The 19,862-nt window shown below is 36.8% G+C and overlaps 2 protein-coding genes across 2 annotated transcripts in view; one reads left to right on the plus strand and one right to left on the minus strand.

The window, feature by feature from the left end:
* Positions 1–19,862, plus strand: part of hwt (SH2 domain-containing adapter heavyweight) — a 252,780-nt gene that overhangs the window by 67,785 nt on the left and 165,133 nt on the right. The window lies entirely within an intron of this gene.
* Positions 16,920–19,529, minus strand: LOC138190011 (RING finger protein DG17). The gene is made up of 2 exons (XM_069132417.1): positions 19,108–19,529; positions 16,920–18,711 (listed from the first exon to the last, which is right to left on the minus strand). Exons 1-2 carry the CDS (start codon positions 19,524–19,526, stop codon positions 18,135–18,137), a joined length of 996 nt encoding a protein of 331 aa, XP_068988518.1. The 5' UTR covers positions 19,527–19,529; the 3' UTR covers positions 16,920–18,134.

A 19,862-nucleotide genomic window follows, 5' to 3' on the forward strand; every position in this document is an offset into this window, starting at 1 on the left:
AGAACGGTTAGATTGAGTCTGGCCGGTTCTGGTCTTGGAGTGGTACTTGCCAAGGCAGTAGCCCTAACTGTGCGTGGATCGTCGAGTCAAGTTGCTGTGCAATTCTATCGAGGGGCCTACAGAAGCTAATTGGCCGGTCAGCCCTTCGTAGCTGTTCCCAGTTAGGAACCCAGCATTGCGACAATGCAATTTACGTATACGCTGCGGTCCATTCACCGGCGAAACCTCAATTCCGTTCAGGAAACGAAGAAGGATCCCTTTCAAGGGGAACGAGGCGGTGGATGTGCCAGAATCGGTTGTACGTATCCTGAGAACGGTACGGGAACAGGCTTGATACAGGCTGTATCAGAAAATATGTGAGGTATATGTAAGCTATTCAGAAGCTATATCGGTTAGTTCTAAATTCGGAAAGTGAAAAAAAAGATTGATAACGTTAGAAAATTTATCCTTTATTTGCCTTGGAATTTACTATTATTTTTGTTATCTCTTTAGGAAAAATAAACTTGTGAACAGGAACCTTTGCCTTTTTGAGAATTAAAAAGTAGCCGTGTACTTGGATAGCGTAATTGATAAAAAAGATATTGAGAAAACAAGATAGAGTTGTTCAGTTGGGTTTCTGGTTTTGATTCATTCACAGAGTCAGCTCTAGATATCGCAAAAATGCCATGTTCTGATTAACCAGCCGAAATTCTATGTATGTCCTGTGTGTTAGAGTTTGTTTCGATTCGTGAATTATGAATGAGATAGAAATAACTTGAAAGATATATCTCGGATGATATTTTTGGACATATTTTGCGACACCCTGTATAGGAAAGCGGAGCGCGGGGAAACTAGCATTAAAGGGAAATCCATCGAGAAGATTCCGTAAAAATTCAACTTCAATTGCCCGCGGATGAAAGGCGAAATGATTACCCTGGAACAATGGTGGATAAAGCGGTGAATATTCTGGGAATCTGCGAGACTTATTGGAATTTCCGGTAACTGGAGCGTTCTTTTTGTCACGGAAGAATATTTATTTCGTTTATTCGTGACAGCTGAGATTTGTAATTTGCGTGGATAATTCTATAGGTTTGAATCTGAGGAGATACTAGATTTCGATAATGTAGATCTTTATTTGGAAATTGGAAATAGAAATACATCTGTGAAAGGAAGTTTGTATTATCTGCTATCTTGGTATTCTTCTATTGATTATAGAACTTCAAAGATATCGCTTTTGTATCTTGGAAGTTCTATTTATAATCTATATTTTGTATCGCGTGTGTGTGAAGACTATCGATGTCACTTCGTGTCTTAAAGAAAATATTTTAATATGACTTAAATAAAAAGGAGAATTGACGCGGGGAATAAAATTAGATGACCTGACGATCGATATTTTTGAAAAGTTCAAAAATAATTCATTGCCAGTATTTAAATCGATATCTTAAAATTGCTCTCCTATAAACAACGAAAAATATAATTCATCATATTTTCTCGCTTGATCTTCGTATGTACTCCACTAGAAATTTACTATCTCCCGCATCACATGGTGATATATCAACAACCACACGAATTATACCGACAAATTCTACAAATTTCTTCGAGAAAGTGTAAACGAAGTTGACTGGTGCCAAAAAAGGAGGCGTACCAAGAACGGTAGAGTAAAACGTGAAATCGAGCTGAATTATTGTTTCAGTGAGCCGGCGGACCACATAAAACATACTCTGACACGGCGAGACGAACACCCGAAGGAACGGTTTGATATATTTCCAGGCAACAGTTCCTCTTTACCTCTCGACCACCCTTCTGAGAGGATGTTATTTATTTTCTCTAGCTACCGAGGAAAAATTCCGCTCCCGTTTCCTTCCTTCGCGACTTGTACAGTCCGAGACCCGATTCGTAAACCAACGACTGTGGACAATACTTTGCAAGTATTTCGTCTTTTGTCGCGAAAGAAAGCGATGTTATATAGAATTAATGCTCGTTTGATTTCTCCTCTAATGACGAAGAATACTTGCGTCTCGCGAGGCTTTAAATTTGCTTATTTTCTATCGTTGTTAATATTAAGCAACGTTAATAGTAGAATAGACAAACTGATCAATACGAAATTTTTTGTAAAATATTTGTCGATTTACAACGGCGTATTTTTGGTAATTCGAATGATTTTCTAATGTAAAATGTACGGATAAAATTTGTCAAGAGATTTGGAATTACCGCGTGTTTCGTAGAATCTTATAATATAAAAAATAGTTAGATTGGAATTTCGTCATTTTCGAAAACTTCTCAAAATAAAGAGAATTAATTACTAATATCTGTAACATTAATTTTGGATTAATAATAAAGTTAGAAGGTGATTCGGTATAAGTACAATTAGAGAAATGATTTTAAATTTTCCACCGCCGGTATATCTTTCATTTTGATTTCTTTCGTATAAATCCTTAATTGTAGCGTTAAGCGTATTTTTATGCTTCATTTCTTAATACCATTCAAGGGTCGAAGTCGTAAAAGACCTGGCGATTTCTAACGAACATGCTCGTCAACCCTCCTGCTCGTACGAAAATGTAAATGTTTCCCTCTTCGAACGAAGAGGCGGATAAAGACGCGCATTTGGTCTCCGATAATGTAGCTTCTTCTATCGTAAGCTTCTGTGGTTTGCTCTGCCTGTAAGTGATTTGAGTATGGTTGTGGTCAGACATTTGTGCTGGGTATTGAGATAAGTATACAGCTACAGTGTCTTCTATTTTCCGTTCATCTTCACTATGATTAAACATATCGTGGATGTTAAATATAAATTCAGTTTATATTTCGATAAACACGTATTGATATCGATGCAGCTTCTTTTTATTGCAAATGGTTTAAGAGAAATATATTAGAAATATTTAGAAGATTAAGTGAATCGGGAACTACAAGAGAGTGTAATTCAAGGTATAGAGGTTCTGATCAATCTATTAGGTTAAGTAAAAAGTTCTGAGCGTTTTTCGCTAGATGTCTTTAGTGAGCCATATCTCACGATGTGCACATCGCATCGAGTCATAGTATACACCGATTTCAAGGTGATATTACGCATCAAAAAGGTTCTTTGTCAGTTTTGTGTTCGGTGAAGCCAGTTGTGTGTTACAGCGTTCGAAAATGGAGATAAAAAAAGAGAAAATTCGATACATTCTTCAGTACCACTACGACCAAGGTGAAAAGGCGGAGCAGGCGGCCAAAAAAATTTGTGCTGTTTATGGACCCAGTACAGTATCGAATGCAACAGCAAAGCGGTGGTTCCAACGATTCCGTTCTGGTAATATGGACGTCGAAGATGAGGCACGCTCTGGTAGGCCAATCGTCGAAAATGTGGATAAAATCATGGAAATCGTCGAGTCGGACCGGCATGTGAGCACTTATTCCATTGCCCAGGAACTGAAGATTAGCCAGAAAACCGTTTGGAACCATTTGCATAAGGCTGGTCTCAAGAAGAAGCTCGACGTATGGGTGCCACATGAATTGACGCAAAAGAACCTTTTGGACCGAATTGATGCCTGCGATTCTTTGTTGAGACGTAACGAAATCGACCCATTTTTGAAGCGGATGGTGACTGGCGATGAAAAATGGGTCACATACGAGAACAACAGCCGAAAAAGATCGTGGTCCAATCGCGGTGGGCCGGCCCAAACGATCGCCAAGCGTGGATTAACGGCCAAGAAGGTTTTATTGTGTGTTTGGTGGGATTGGAAGGGAATCATCCATTATGAGCTGCTCCCATCGGGGCAAACACTTAATTCGGACCTCTATTGTCAACAACTGACCAGACTGAAGCAGGCGATCGACCAGAAGCGGCCAGAATTGGCCAATAGGAAAGGTGTTGTGTTCCATCAAGACAACGCCAGGCCGCACACATCTTTAACGACGCGTCAGAAGCTCCGAGAGCTTGGCTGGGAGGTTCTATCGCATCCGCCGTACAGTCCAGACCTGGCACCAAGCGATTATCACCTTTTTAAGTTTTTGCAAAATTTTCTTGATGGTACAAAACTGGCCTCAAGAGAGGCTTGTGAAAATGAGCTGGTCAAGTTTTTTACCAATAGGGACGAGGACTTCTTCAACCGCGGAATTATGAAATTGCCTTCAAAATGGACAAAAGTAATCGAACAAAACGGCGCATATTTAATCTAAATCGAATAATCTTGACTATGTTAATTTCATCGTCGAAATAAAGCGAAAAAGCGCTCAGAACTTTTTACTTCACCTAATATTTAAAAATATGTTGATTTGCAAAATTAAATGTAATAATACAACATAGTAGAGTCCATGGATACTCGAAGAAATAACGTAATTGCATTAATAGAATTTCTTCTTGATTATTAATATAATCAATTGATTAAGTTTCTTCTTCGTTACGTTCTCTGCAACGATTTTTCGTACTTGCAGATGTTTATTCGAAATCTCTTCTTCCTGCTTATACGTTTTATTTCACTAAACTGCATTATATCGTTTTCAATTGACATTGTGTTCATGAATTTCCCTTTCTCAATATGGCAATGCTTATGAGAAAAGTAACAGGTGAGACTTTGAGAAAAAAGTTTCATTAAATTCTTGAACCAGCACAAGTGAACTTGGTGGTTCGTGTGCGTTCAAGAATAAAAGAAGCTTCAATCTCACACTCTGTAGAGGGTCGAAACGGTTATTGCTGCGGTTATCCCGAATATTCTACCTGGAAGATCTCTTCCTTCATTCACGATTGCAAGGGCAAGAAGAATGAGTCTCTCGAGACGGAGGTTTCTCGTGTCTTTCTGTTTTGATATCGTTATGCCTCATCAGTTATTAAAGAAGGCTGTGCATACTTCTAGCCGTCTGTACGAAACTTCACGATGCATTATTGAGAGATTCTCAGATGGCTAGAGATATGTGCATTAGTCACAGATAATACACTCGTTGCGTGCACCGTATTCTTTCAGAAGTCTTGCGAGGAAAGTCAGCATTTGCATGCTCTGGAATATTTAATATCTGAACCCTCCATCCCTTATTTTTTTCAGGTCTCATGGATACTTAATTAGTTCCTTGTCGTAAAATTAAATTAAAGAGAAATTTCTGCATAAGAATCTTCAGGTATGTATACAGCGATCGAACAGAATTAAAAGAATCAAAAATGGATTAAAATATTGTATATTTATATTATTCTAAAATTATAATTGTTTCATTAAGTTTCATTAAGAAGAACAGTTTTTGAATTGTTTAGCAGAAATTTTTGTAAAGTGAATAAACTCTATGATAAACAAATAAAATATTTTAACACTGTAATTCTCCATATTCAAGATCAAAGATCAAATTACTTCATACTTCAATAACCACCTGTTTTGCTACAGATCACAGAGTTTTCAACAACCACCGGTTACATAACAAACAAACCAAACTCGATTTTTTTAATAGAAAAATTTCATAGAGAATAACTGACGCGAAAGCTCTTTATTCCTTATGCCGGCTATCGAAACCATTAATCTATGTTCTCCGCGTGGTACATCAATTTGGAACGTCCTTGTTCTCGGTTGACAAGGTGTTGCTATAATTTAGAGGCGGGCTCAAAGCGCGGCTACCCCACCTTTCAGCAGTGCAAGCGTGTTACACTTTATCCATATTTTAAAAAACCACTTTTGCGACGTATTCGTCGTGGTCACACCCCCTCGCTCCGGGTTGCCGGGTTGCACCCTCACTCCCTTGGGAATCTGCGGTATAATAACGTTGACATAGTCGACGTAGAAGCACTAAATAGGAACCGGCTGTTCCTCCTGTGCTCCTCGTTCCTCCTCGTGTACTTTCGCTTCGTATTTCGCATCCCGAGCTTTCATACGTTCTCCTTCAGATAGTATACTCAAATCTATCTGTGCAAGAAGAGGGTCTGTGTTGTATAAGGCCTGTTGATACTGCAGGTGCATTATTACAATTCACCGCGGTATCTTTTGCCTTCTCGTAGCCGTGGCATACTGGCCGAGGCCACTCGATCAAAAAGAGTTATGGTTCCCCGCCGAACGTATATTTCACCTCATGAAATAATTTTAAGGCCGACTCTTTAAAGGAATTCCGGCTATCTGTGATGTTGCACGATTTTTTATATGATGGTTTGTAACAGATTAAATGCCTTGTAACGTTGAGTAACATTTGTGACACACTGTGATTAATGCATTACAAATAATTATATTTAAGTTGAATTTTTATTTTAATTTGAAATTTCGCTTCTTCGCATGAACATTTTTAAACTTGGGTTATAGTACCTTGATGATTCTTATATTAGTCGTAGTGTTTTAAATACAAACAGGTATGTATGAAGGTATATGATATTTGGGTTTGCAAGTAACTATGCTTTCATGTTACGAGCTACTTACTTGCAACTCCATTACTTTTTCACGACTTTTCTTAGCGATCGCAATCGTTCGTCGAATCGTGCACTGTTTCGAGATACGTTTTTATTCCTTATCGTTTTAAATATCTTTCCTTACCAATATCATTTTAACGTTAGAGAGTGCTCAAGAAACTTTTTCCAAGGGATCTCTCGACGTTATTTCTTGCCCTCGTTTCATATTTTCCGTGTAATGACGAAAGCTTGAAATATAGGACAACTTAAAATAAATTCGTTAAATGGTTATGCATATTTGATCTTCCAACCAATATGGTACACCGTAAATTCATAGAAATCATGTAACGTACATATCATACTTGGTCACATTGCGAAACAATGATCCTTTGTCACGCTGGTACGTTACACCCTTTTTTAGTATAAATAATTCACACAGCTTGTTACCTATATATACAACATCATAGTAATAAGAACAGCCTACAATTTCAAAGACGTATCTCGTCTTGTGTTTCCATGGGGTACGTTCAGAAAACCAGGAGGGATCAATCTTACGCGTAAGAACAATGGACGTGTTGTATGCATTGATGAAAGTCTTTCCTCAACCCTTTGTGGATCCAATGTAATTCCAGTAACGCCACCGATGACAACGACGGGCGAAGCGTCGAAAGAGGACGAGCAAGAGGGCTGAGAGTGGCCCTGGTTCTGCTTTCCAATGCGAAGGGGTACGTACAGGGGTGATCCTTAATGGAAGAAACGCGGAGGCGCCGCGGATAAAGGCGCCACGACGCGACGCTACCCTACCATCGGCTGTACAATTTAAGACCATTTATTTAATTGGTTCGTCAAAGTCTCGGCGACTAATGCGTCGCGATGAAAAGGCATTGGCCCGACATTACTATAGATAAGATCGTGTTTGGTAGAAGTCAAACACGATTAGAAAGGTATGGATAGAGATTGAAGACGAACATGTCAAAATTGGTGTCTGTAAGGGAAGATTTAGTGGATGATTGGATGCGAAGTTGATTTTGGCGAAGATTCTCAGGTTATAGGGAGGCAGATTGTTATGGGGTTATTATAAATAGAACAAGCGAAAGATAGCGAATAATAATAGGAAATAATGGGGCAAGTGTAAGGTTTAAAGTTTGATGTTATCGAGGAGGTTTCGAAGTCTCGAGTGACGAGTATTGTGACGAAGATATTTGAGGTGGTACAATGAAAATGTATCTGGACCGGTTCTCAGTATCATCTTACAAGTACTCCGTCACGTACAAACGCGACTAAGACTTTGTCCAGGTCTTGAGAACTTTTTGAATTTTAAAAACATATTGGATTCCTTTGCGATTCTTTCGCTCCTCTAATATTTTAATGTTTATTCATGAATCTTTGAATCCTATGAAATACACTTTTCTGTTTATTACGGTGGTCGTGTGCGATAATTTGCATTCGAAAGTGAACCAGAAGGCGTTCGATAGACTTGAAACGAGAGAATATTAATTCGAAATCTATGGTTGCAATATGTTCAATGTAAATTTTTTATTATCATGGACAATTACTGCGCGTATTGATATCAGCGAGAAATTTGCATCAAGTTACGAGCAAAATCGCGTGTACACGTGACTCGATGGCGTATTTATTTAACGACGGAAATGGCTGTTGAAGCAAGGTTCGCGGTGGATGTTAAAAGGTACTATTAATACGTGGCTCACGCACCGGCCATTGGTCATCTACACGCAGCCGGTGGTGACGTTCGGCTCTTTAATTACCATCGATAAATCATTGGAAGAACACACGCCCCTGGCTTTTTGTTATCGCCGTTTTCCTCTCGCATGTACGTTTCGACATTTTTCCCGTTTATTAACACGAACGCTTGTTCTTACAATGTACATACTTTAAATAATAAACGTTTGTATTAATGCTTCTTTGTTACCATGTCACCACGAATATCACACGATTCAAGCTTTGACCACAGAATTGGTTTTAATACTTAGTTTAATTTTAAAATGACCTGCTACTTTAACAAAATACAAATTGTTAGCCATTTCTTTCATTAGAACTGTTTGTTTCCTTACAATTGAATTTTCTTAAATTCGATCAAAGAGTGACTTGAAAGTATAAAAATAATATTTGACCATTGTTTCCTAGAGTCTACTATTTTTACATTCTGTGTTTTATAATTAATTCTTCTAAAAAATTTCCGTTCCTAAAAGATTCAAAAATTATGTTACTCTTGAAGCACATGCGTGATTCATCAATCTTATAAACGTCAATTAAAAATTCAACGAACAAATAACCAAGAACGAAACTCGACAACGTTCGATGATTCTAACCTGATAAAGATCACTCTTGGGCCTTACATTTATATACCCGATAAAAGAACACAATGAACGCTGCTTTATCGTCTGACGATAGGGACATTCCGTGGATGGGGTTGCCTATTTATTCGTGCGTAGGTCGGACGCCGAGCAGACGCGCATTGTTACGAAATCATCGACATTGTATGAGGGACTCGATTTATTTTGTCTATTCGGCGGAAAAGTGCTTTCATTTGCGAGGTAACTGTCAAAGCGATTCGCGCGGAGGGAGATGTACGATGGAAGAGGGAGGGAAAGGGGTGAAAAAGAGAGGGAAATCTGTGTACGATGGACGAAAACAGAATAGAGGAGAAAGATGATGGGAGCGAAAGAGAGGCGAAAGTATTGTGCGCTTCCACGATTCGCTGTCACAAAAGCCCTTAATTCGACAATGCATCCGTCGAAGAGGACAATAGCCAGCTCTCTCGGTAAATAATGATTCCTTCGATTCTCGACACTCGTCGTATACTCTTTCGTTTCTCTCTCCGCGTTAACATCCACCCAGCCAAAGCTTCGATAATATTTATACGTCGGCTTTTTCCCGCTTCCATCGAGCAGATTTAAGGAACACGAACGTCTGTTTTGGATTTGCGTGAGGAGGAGGTTGCTTATAAATGTTGGTGGCTGAGAAACGTTATTAATAGACGAGTATAAGTAGTTTGAAAGTAGCTTGGAACAGTGATGCAAGAGAGAAATTCTACTGTATGCAAGTAGACTCAAAGCAAGGTGAGATAGATATAAGTACCTACTTGAAATGAAATGAGTATTTCTAAGTAGAAGACCGGTTGAGTGGGAACTTTATGAACACATTCATAGAAATTCTTTATTCATTTCAATCACTTTCTTTGACTACCTCTCCTCTGAATTAGCATATGAATTATACCTTTAAGCATAATTCTATTGCACGCTGATTGCCCATCTTGTGAAAGTACTACATAAATGAATCTTTTGTCTGATTTAATTAGCAAAATAATGTTTATAAGAAAATCAGTGATTCACAATCGGATACGTGAAACAGATCGTAGAAGTAACTAACGTCTCAATTTTCTATATTACCATAGTTCAATATATTGACAAAATATTATTTTATTTAATTATTTTCAAATAGAAGGTGCTTTCTCAATAGGTTAGACGTACTTAAGGGGGTGTCCTGAATTGAAAAATGTTCTAAAACAGCGTCCTTTTGTGATTTTTTTACGAGGGAAAGAAAGAAATGGAGTTATCGAATTTTGAGGTATAGATTTATAAATATTTAACGAATACAAAAAAAATTTTTTTTAAAGTAAAAAAAAATTATAACAGATTTCTAAGCTTATTTCATGGGCTGTTGTTTTCAATCGGCGTGAAAGATCCACTTGTAATTCTTGACTGAAACGAAAAACCAAAAAAGCATTAAATTATTATATATTTTTCTTCTTTAAATTCGTTTAATATTTCTATATTTTTCTTCGTTAAATATATATAAAACCATACCTCAAAATTCAATAACTTCATTTCTTTCTTTTCCTTCTAAAAAAAATCACAAGAAGACGCTGTTTTAGAACGTTATAATTTAGGACTCCCCCTTAACATGTCTGTTAAGTAGATGATACATTTATACTGTATGTGCGAAAGTGTATGTGAGCGTTGAAGGACGTCCAGGTCTCAGTTGAGACAAAAGCGATTAAAAGCGGTTAGAAGTTATTAAAAGCCGTTAGAAGTGATTAGAATCATCAGAAGCGAACAAACAACCGAGCGAGTAGGTTATTGAGTCCTTCATAGAATAACGTATATGTAGAGCTGAATAATTTGTAAATAAATTTAAACTATTTGTTTTTTCAAATCCTCTCTATACCTTAACAATATCAAATACGCTAATGAGGGGAATCTAAACTATGAAATTCTGCATACTGTAAAACGTTAATCAGGTTAGCGCGGCAAGATACGATTCTGATACTACCGAGAATTCGGATTTCGTTTAATAAGGATTCCAGGCGTGTACTTGGTTTGACGATCAGCCGGGTCCCCGAGGTAATTAAAAGAAAGAAATCAGGATTTTTTAAGCGAGATTGCAGAAAGCGGAAAGCGTCTCGGAGACGTGATTCGGAGACGTCGAAGAATTTGAAATCGGATTAAGCGAGAGTGATGGGACGGTCGATTTCGTAGCCGGCTGTTTCATCGGCTTTTCATTTTTCGGCCCTCCGGGACTGGTCCAACGCGTATTTGCATTACAAATACACTTTTATTCGGGTTTCTTGCGTTTCATTAAATTCGTTTCTTCCTACTGTCGCTACTGTTGCTTCTCTTTCTTCTTGTTCCTTCGTCACCCTTCGTTCTCGTCTTGGTATGTAAATGCCGTTCTTGTTTGTGCAATATTTCTGTCGACACGAAGAAAGGGTTCAGAAAAAGGAAATACCAATTGAAGGTATATAATCAATTAAAAGTTCATTGATTACATTTCTACTATCTGCGATATTCCGTGTACGATGTACTTTACAACATTTTCAAGTAACTGGAAGTGTCGGTTGTAAAGTTGAACGAGTTCACTGATTATTCTTATTGTCTATGATTTTTATTTTATATTTTATTTTACGAGTTAACGTTTAAATAAAAATACTTTATATTACTTTGTTACAAATTGATTAAGCGATATCGTTATTCTTCGTAGTTAGACAATGCATCTGTTACAGTTTTTCTTTTAGCATGTTCAGTATACGTAGTTGTTCCTTAAACAATATTTTCCTCAAGCAATAATTTCAGCGTATGGTTTTGTATATCAAACTAATTGTCTTAACGATGTCTCTTCTCACTAATTGTCGAATAATAAGTTTGATAAAATATTTTTGGGTAGTATTTTCTTACGCCTCTTTGCATCTCGTTTCTCCAATTCCTTCTCGCTTGTCGTCTTTTCTCATGCAAAGAGTTATATTAAAAATTGTAATCCCGCACCGAGAGACTTTCCCTCTTTATAAACCTCGAACGCAGAAGTCGTTTGTCAGGAACGTGCGCGGAAACAAGTATTGGAGTTGTTAACGTAATTGCTGGAAAACCAGTTGAAACATCGTGTCGGGTTTACTACAAACAAACCAATCCTGCGACCAGCTGAATTAGATTACACCGACACGCGCTTTGACGTAGTATAAAGTTAATCTCACCTCGCTTGTCGATGATAACTTGAAGGAATTTGATATAAGACGTCCAGAAAATTGTTTGTATTATGATAATCAAAGAATTTAGGTCAAAGAGGAGGCGAGGTGGAAATAATATGATATAGTTCGTGGCTTTGTATCAAAGATTTGTATACTGTAAATTAGTACAGTCTTTTTACAAATTTTTTATTCATCGATTTTCCTAGGAAGATGTATTCTATTAAAAAATTCCATTTCCTATATTCTCTAAAAATTCCATTTCCTACCTTCGACGTCTCATCTACATATAAAAACATTCGCATCTTTTTTACGAAATCCTTGCAACATTTTCACCTGAATATCGCGTATCGACCGGAGAGAAAACCACGGAACTAATAATTACATTTACACGGTGAGAAATAAAAAGATCCCATAAATATGCTTTATTTTAATTCATAATGTACATATTATACAAATTTAATATGTAATATCTTTAATCATCAATTGACAATCCTATAGATCAATACTTACAATTACTAATTGACGATTAATTTCATCAATAAATTAAATCAACCTCTATTTCCAACGATTAACATCTCCTCCTCCTACGCATTAATCGATCAACGCTGCTCGCAACTCTCCACGCTTTATTCATCGTTTCCTTTTAAAAAGAGAATCTTCAGCGGAAACTAACTCTGCAAACTCTACAATCACTTTACGATCATCCTGGTCATACTCTTCGTTCGTCATGCACTCTCGCGAGCGGATATGTGTTCGACATAAATCTTGATCCGTAGAAAACTCGGTAGTTACGATCTATCGATGAACGATAATCGCGTACGTGCCCAGGGAATCAGATGTTTCGGTATCCAATCACCAAGGCCCTTCCATAGGATTGGCGTGGATTTTCTCGTTACCGAAACGCTGATAGTTATATCCTGACAAAATTGAGATACGACTGCCTTTCCCCTTCGCGGCGTCGAGAGCAACTTCATAGTGAATTATTGAGTTCGCGTGCGTGCTTCGTGCAAGGTGTTCGCCACTGACCTGAAGCTTCGCTCCGTTTTACTTAGGCGAGATGTATTTATGTGAGAATATTATGGTCTGGAACTTGTGGCCAGCATATGAGCCCCGTTCCGAACACCGTACAGTTTATAGACTTGCTCCAGCTTTTCGTGATCAACGCACGATGATCAACGGGTGGTCGCGGTACATAGATAACGATAATATCGGCAACGAGATCGTGCAGGAGGATACAGATATATGGGTGAATGGTATTACGAAATAGACAGGTAATTCACGCTGAGAACGAAATGGTTATTAATATCAATTGTTACAGTACACGAAGGCCTTGGATGTCTCAATGTATGTAAGTACAGGAAATTAGCGTGTGGAGAGTGTCGTAAATTGAGATTCTTAAGTGGCTTTAGATCGCCTTTACCTGGGACCATTTCAAACGGTCGTAACAAGGGAAAGTGAAATATTATACATAACTGGATGTACCTTAATCGATACCCTGTACTTCCAAATGGAGGAAATTATTATTTGTAAGGTTATTTGCTAGTGAAGTAATACATTTTTAGGTTTTTTATTTAAAGTTGCAAAGTTTTGTACAAGAAGTTGTACACATTATTTACTAATAAACTGCGGATTTTGTACAGTTTCATATTTTTATGGGCGGAACGAGAGAAATGGATCTAACATATATAAATTTGTTTTACCTATCAAGTTCCATAGTTAGCATTTCACTTTGAAGATTTTTCAAATTTTGTACATATATCATATATATTCTTTCCACACTTGAATTTATCGTAAACTAATTAAACTATTAGGTTGTCCGAAAAGTGTCTTTCTTTCGCAAACGTGTCTTTTACAACAGTGCACCTTCATATAAACATGAAACCAAGTCTGTGAAATGTCGTGGTGTTTATCTCAACATAACAAAACGGATCATAAGTAATTCGATAAAATAATATTAAACAAAAAACGTTGTGCGCGTTTCCTCTATTATTTCCTCATAAAACGAAAGAAACTTTTCGGACGACCTAATATATACAGTGTTAAATATTATTATATACAATTACGCGCTATTGAATTATCATTGCTTAAAACCCTCAAATGTTAAATTTCTCCCCATTGTAAAAATTCGTAATTTCCACTGTATTACCAAATTCCTCTTGATATACGTCGACATGATAAAAAGTCAATATCGTCGGCATCTACTCGAAGGAAGAATCCCTTGATACGGTTTTCATAAGGGGTTCCAACAGGGACAGATACTCATAGAAGGATATCGTGCTTTTGCAGCAAGGATTTGACTGTTTGGACAGTATTTAAGGGAAATAACTGGAAGATATCCGACGAGTCGCTTGCTTTGTCAAGAAGTGTTCGCCCTTGTTGAAATCCTTATAACACTTATTCTACCTATGCGTCTGATTTGAAGCTGCCAGCTTATCGTATGAATACATGCATTAAAGGTGATTCTTGGGTCAGGCGCCAGTCTACATCTTGGCTGAGACGTTGTACGTGGATTTCCGGCGAAAAATCCCAGTCCGCCATTAAATTCGCTTTAGGCAAGACAATGTTAGAATTTTTTGGCGCAAAGCAGACATTCCTTTCAGTTTATATGGAATATTTTCGAAATTTAAATTTCGATCGTTATTTTGATATTTTTACGCAATAATTTCTCAAACTATTCCCATTGCTCGGAGAGGTGTTTTAAATAAAATTAAAATTTTATTCTGAGGAGGATAGTAATATGTAACATGAGATACGATATTATGATGGACACAAATTCACGGATACGAGTCGATATGAAAGTGTCTCTGAGATTTAAAAATAATTTTTGCTTTTTTAGATGAAACTGTATTCTTTTATTTACCTAGACACGTGATGTATTCTAAAATAAATTGATCCGTGGCAAGCATATTGATCTTGCAAAATTATTCATAAATTATTTAATTTGATGTAGAAAATTGCTGAGAAAAGCCTAATGAATTCTATTATAATAAAGTCGCAAATTACTTTTGTATTTAGAATAAAAATTATTATGGCGATGAGTGATTCTTCAAAATCACTAATTAAATATGGTCTAAAGGGACAGTAAGGGTTTACCTGAAGATTAGGCTAGTGTGTATTTTTCCATCCGTAATAGACATATTTCCTATGATTCCCTCGGAGGAACTCGGTGTAACTATAAGTAAAAGACACCTGTGTCTTAATTAAAGTCGGCTGACTTCTCGCTCACCGTGACCCTTCGTGTCACTCGTCGTCAGATCTGTTCCCCAGGGGTGTAATTTTCTCGCACCCCTTCACTACCCTTTTCCTTCCTACCAGCTACCGAGCAGAGCGCACACAGCTTATATCCACTTTCGTTTTAGACATTTGAATACGGTTACTGATTTCCTCGTCTTTGAATTCTCTTTTATTTATACTTTCAATAAAGTTATAAATATCAATATTGGCCAGAAGCATTTCACAAACAGAGACTGATTTTCAATATTACACATCACGTTCATTCATAGAACATAGAAGTCTAGTGTTCATTTTAATTGAAATTGAAAGGAAACTGCTACCTTTTGATCAGGTACCTTCTGTTATTCTTAATATAGAATAATAATATTTACTTAGGATAAATGTTGAAGAAGTAATAAAATATTCCATTGTATTTCTATTGTATATTTTGCTCGTTTATTATCCATTTGTGAAATATTTTTACATAAATAAGACATCGCTGGATCATTTCATTAGTTATTTCAGTCTGATATAAAAGTTTCCAATATTTCACGTACATATTTTCTGTAGTAAGATGAAAATAACGTGGGAAAGAAAAAGAAACTGGAACGCCTCGTTCGCATTTCGCGAAATAACCTCTTCTGAAGTAAGAAGTGAATATCTTCTTTAAGAATTCGGTTGGGTCGCGGTGATGGTAGTCCTTCTTGGTCTTTACTATGTAAAACAGCTTCTATTCCCTTTTGTCCATCGCCCGGGTCAGCGTTGATCGTTAAAGTTCTGGCCGGGCTGGTGACAGCTTCTGTGAACTGTGAACGGACAAGAGCTTACCATTTTCCGGCCCGTTCAATATTTATGTAGTATCTAAAAAGCTATATACTCGGATCTTTGGATTCTTTGGAGATTTTCATGCAGTCAATCGTCGAATCTTTTTCCCTCTGAATCCACTTTTATCCTGATATTTTAGACAGACATATCTTTTTTACAGACGAAGAGAAAAAGAAAATATAATAATAAATTATCAGATACTTGGCAAAATATTCGATATTTTAGATATGGAAACGTTCAGCAAAAAATGGAAATGTAATGGTTTCACATTGCCAAAATTCAATAAAGATTCGATTCGTGAAATTTTATAATCGAAATAAATAAAGGAATTCAAGGTATCTTTTATTAACGTCTATTTATACTTTCATTGAGGTAATTAGAATGAGATAATCTAAAAAGAAATACAGAAATTGATATAATTTTCTTACCATAAATATGCATATAATTCATCGAACTAACTTCCTTTCTTCAAACTTTTCTCTAAAAAAAAAAAAGCAATTAATTCTCCAAACAATCCGTCTTACCTAAAGAAGAGCAGACTTAGACGTACACTACAAAAGTACATCCTTACTCACCTTTATTCCGCAAACCTATCATCATCGTAAAAAATCCTATTTGAAGATTCAATTTTCCTCCGCTGACACGTGCAACGACCAACCTGTTAACTTGTACAGCAAGATACGGTTATAAATGCGTTCAGCGCGATTTATTATCTTAATACCTGAGCATAGGACGTGGAAAATATTTCCCGTTGACGCGAGAGTATAGTCACGTTGTAGACAGTTCGTTTCTCAAGGTTTTTCGGTGGTTTTATAAATGATCGCCATAAACGTTCGTGTTGGCGTTGCAATGCCACGACGCAGTGCGATAGTTAGCGGCTAGGAAAGCTGTACATCATTAGCTTCCAGGTGTTCGATGTCCCAGGCATACCCATCATTCCCTCATTCCAAGCGATCATGCCCCGGATCATCCCTCGAATGGCAGTGTAAGTTTCACTATCGTGTTCATGATACAACGAGATTGCAACGATTCAGGATGGATGGAAAGAGGGCGGAGAAGAGAGATAGAGAGAATCAATGAAGAGAATGAACAGTATTAGTGACAAAATCTTTACTCGCCTCTTTCTCTAGTCGAAGATTTTGTCATTTCTTTTCTTTAATAATATTCATAAAAATATAACGATTTGACGAAATCTTTACATAGTTTTCTGAGATTAAAAATTCCGTCGTTTCCATTCTTTAATCGTATTCATAAAAATATAGTAATTTGACAAACTGTTCACTCACATTTTTCTCAAATTAAAAATTGTGTCATTTCCGTTCTTTAGTCGTATTCATAAAAAAAAGGAAGAAAATAATAACTTGCATAAATTTGCATTCGTTGTACTTGTCTCGCTTCTAGAAGAGGAATACATTTTTATTATAATGTTCGAGTAATTTGTCAAATTATTGGAAATCATGAGTTGAAGGGTTCATAAATTTTTTTGCAAATGCATCGTGGCAGACGTAGAAATGCGCATGTTCTAGTTGATGATATTGCAGATTGCGAATGTAATTAAGTTTGGATTTAGTTCGTTCATTGGAAAACCGAATCGATGTGCCGTTTAAAAGGAGGACACCTGTTAACTGGCATTAAACGTGTAATTGGAATAGTAAAAGTGCACAGGGTGGCGTACGTATTGTTTAATGTAATTGTATGCTTTGTAATTTCTTTTTTGAAGTATAACAAGATATTTGAATCTTGAAGTAGTTTCACAGTGTTATTGACAAATATATTATTACAAAATAGATAGGAAACCAATATTTTACAGGGTATCTACTGTATTTTTTAATACACCTTCTAAATCCTACTTCTCTAATGAATGGAGTTTGATTTTAGAATTCGAATTCGTTTCGCTTAGATGAAACACTCTTCCTCTAAGCTAACCTAATCGATGGTAACGTAATTAATAGTGTGGTATTCAATGTGCTTGAACTGTCTTCTGGAACAATGTATAGCTAGATGCGAATCGATACTTGGAAGTACTAACGACGTTGGTTTGAATGCTTGTACGTCTTCTCGTGATATATTGGGGAGATTAAGAACGTTTCGTCATTTATTATGAAACGCACGGCGCAAACCTTTCAATTATCATTAAAATACTAATATAATATGCGAATTTACTTGTAATTCTTCTAAAATATTTCTCAAATAATAAATATTTTTAAACAATATTTTATACGATTAAATGAAAAGTTCAAAAAACGTTTACTAAAAGATCCGACCAATAAGAAATAATCTTGTATCTATTTTCTTTATAAAATACTTGATTTACGAAAGATAATTAAATTCGCAGTTTCTTTCGTGAGCGTGTTTTCTAGCTAGTTGAAACTTGACGGTGCATCCGTTATACTTGTAAGCACACTCTTCCATTCTATAATTGCATTTCTCTTGGTGCGTTTCCAAACGACTACGTTTAGGTCTCACTTTACATCCATATTCGGCCCATCCGCAAGGAACTTGTTCGTCAGGATCGTACTCTCCTTCTGACGAAGTATCGTCATCACCGGTATCATATTTCTGATAGTTACATTTCGCTTGATGTAACTGCTTTCGTCTTCTAGGCATGTTCACCATGCAGCCATATCTTCTGTATTTGCATTCGACTAATTCTTCAGGATCTTCATAATCGTCACTCGAGATGGTCGCTCGTTCCATGGAATCGCTAATGTTCTGCTCGTTGAAACGATCCTTATAGATGCAATGGTTCTCGTGAATCGAAATCCTCCAGGGTGACGTTTTCACATTACAACCCACCGCTCGATAGGTGCACTCGATCAAATCGTCGTGTTTATGGGCTACGTCTGTGGGAAGGTGTTCCTCCTCTAAGTGAGGACGGAATTGACATCTGAAATTTTTAAAAAACAATGTGAACACTTTCGCTCTCTCTCTCCCTCTCTTTCCTTAACAATGTAAACACACGATCATTTCTTTTGGATTGAATAATAAGTTTGTTCACTAGCGTATTTAGAAGTATCGTATTTTATATCAATATGGAAAAGTGATACAAAAATTATTTACAGAATTCTATAATACACGTATTTTCTGCGAATGTCTTATTTTCTTATTTCTATGTTTTCTTTCAATTTCAATTTGAACGTTGAATTTAAATCGATGAATATGTTGATCGGTCAATGCAAATATTTCATCTACAACAGAATTTTGTAGTTTTCTTTTGAAATTATTCATGTTATGCTTCGCTCGTATTAAACATTACTTTATTAAAAATTGCAACGTTCTTTACCGAGACTCGTGTAGGTCCACCAAATTCATCGGTACTTTCACCCAGCAACCCAGATGAGTGTACGCACAATCGCTTAGTTCTTGATCTTGAAGTGGCGGTGATGGGTAACAGTTTCTCTCGTGTTCTTGAAACTCGTCCAGTTTTGGAGCGCTAGGATGATACTGATGGAACTTGCGTGGAAGTGGGTGAGGCTGAAAATCTCTGGCTGACGATAACGATGAAGACGTTCGTGATGGCATTTCCTTGTGTAACGGCCACTGACAAGTGGGACAGTCGTAGTAATAAGGTTTGCAACGATAACACATTGTATGTTGATTGGAGCAAGCGTATCTGGGCGTTAGTTCCATTTCCATCAGGCAGATCGGGCAGACACCCTCGCTTTTGAATCTCTCGTACAGATTCGGGTACAGGCTACTCATGATCTGATAGAAATAATTGATTATTTAATTTATTTGCTTTCTGGTAATTTTTTAATCTCATTTCATAAGTGCACGAGTGATATTGAATGTTGAAGAAACGAATGACGTGCTTCCACGAGTTGATACATTGCAAGAAAATGGCAAGAGTAATTGTAAAGCCTAAGATAAATTTAAAGAGCAGGGTTTATAATATCATCGCTTTTCAATTTATTTATTAGAATATTTATCGCGGATGTCTTTAAACGTAGTACAATTGCGTTACACATGAATTTTGCATATTGAGGTTAACACTTGGACTGCCACGTTGGTCATATATGACCGGCTACGGTTTCTCCT

Source organism: Bombus flavifrons, chromosome 2 (genome assembly GCF_040668555.2).
Source record: "Bombus flavifrons isolate JBK064 chromosome 2, iyBomFlav1_principal, whole genome shotgun sequence".
NCBI classification, from domain to species: domain Eukaryota; kingdom Metazoa; phylum Arthropoda; class Insecta; order Hymenoptera; family Apidae; genus Bombus; species Bombus flavifrons.

Bases quoted from the DNA above. Each gene is read 5' to 3' on its own strand.
- LOC138190011 (XM_069132417.1), bottom strand. From the start codon at position 19,526: ATGAGTAGCCTGTACCCGAATCTGTACGAGAGATTCAAAAGCGAGGGT. The intron at 18,712-19,107 runs GTAAAGAACGTT...TAAAAATTTCAG, and splicing joins GTGGACCTACACGAGTCTCG to ATGTCAATTCCGTCCTCACT.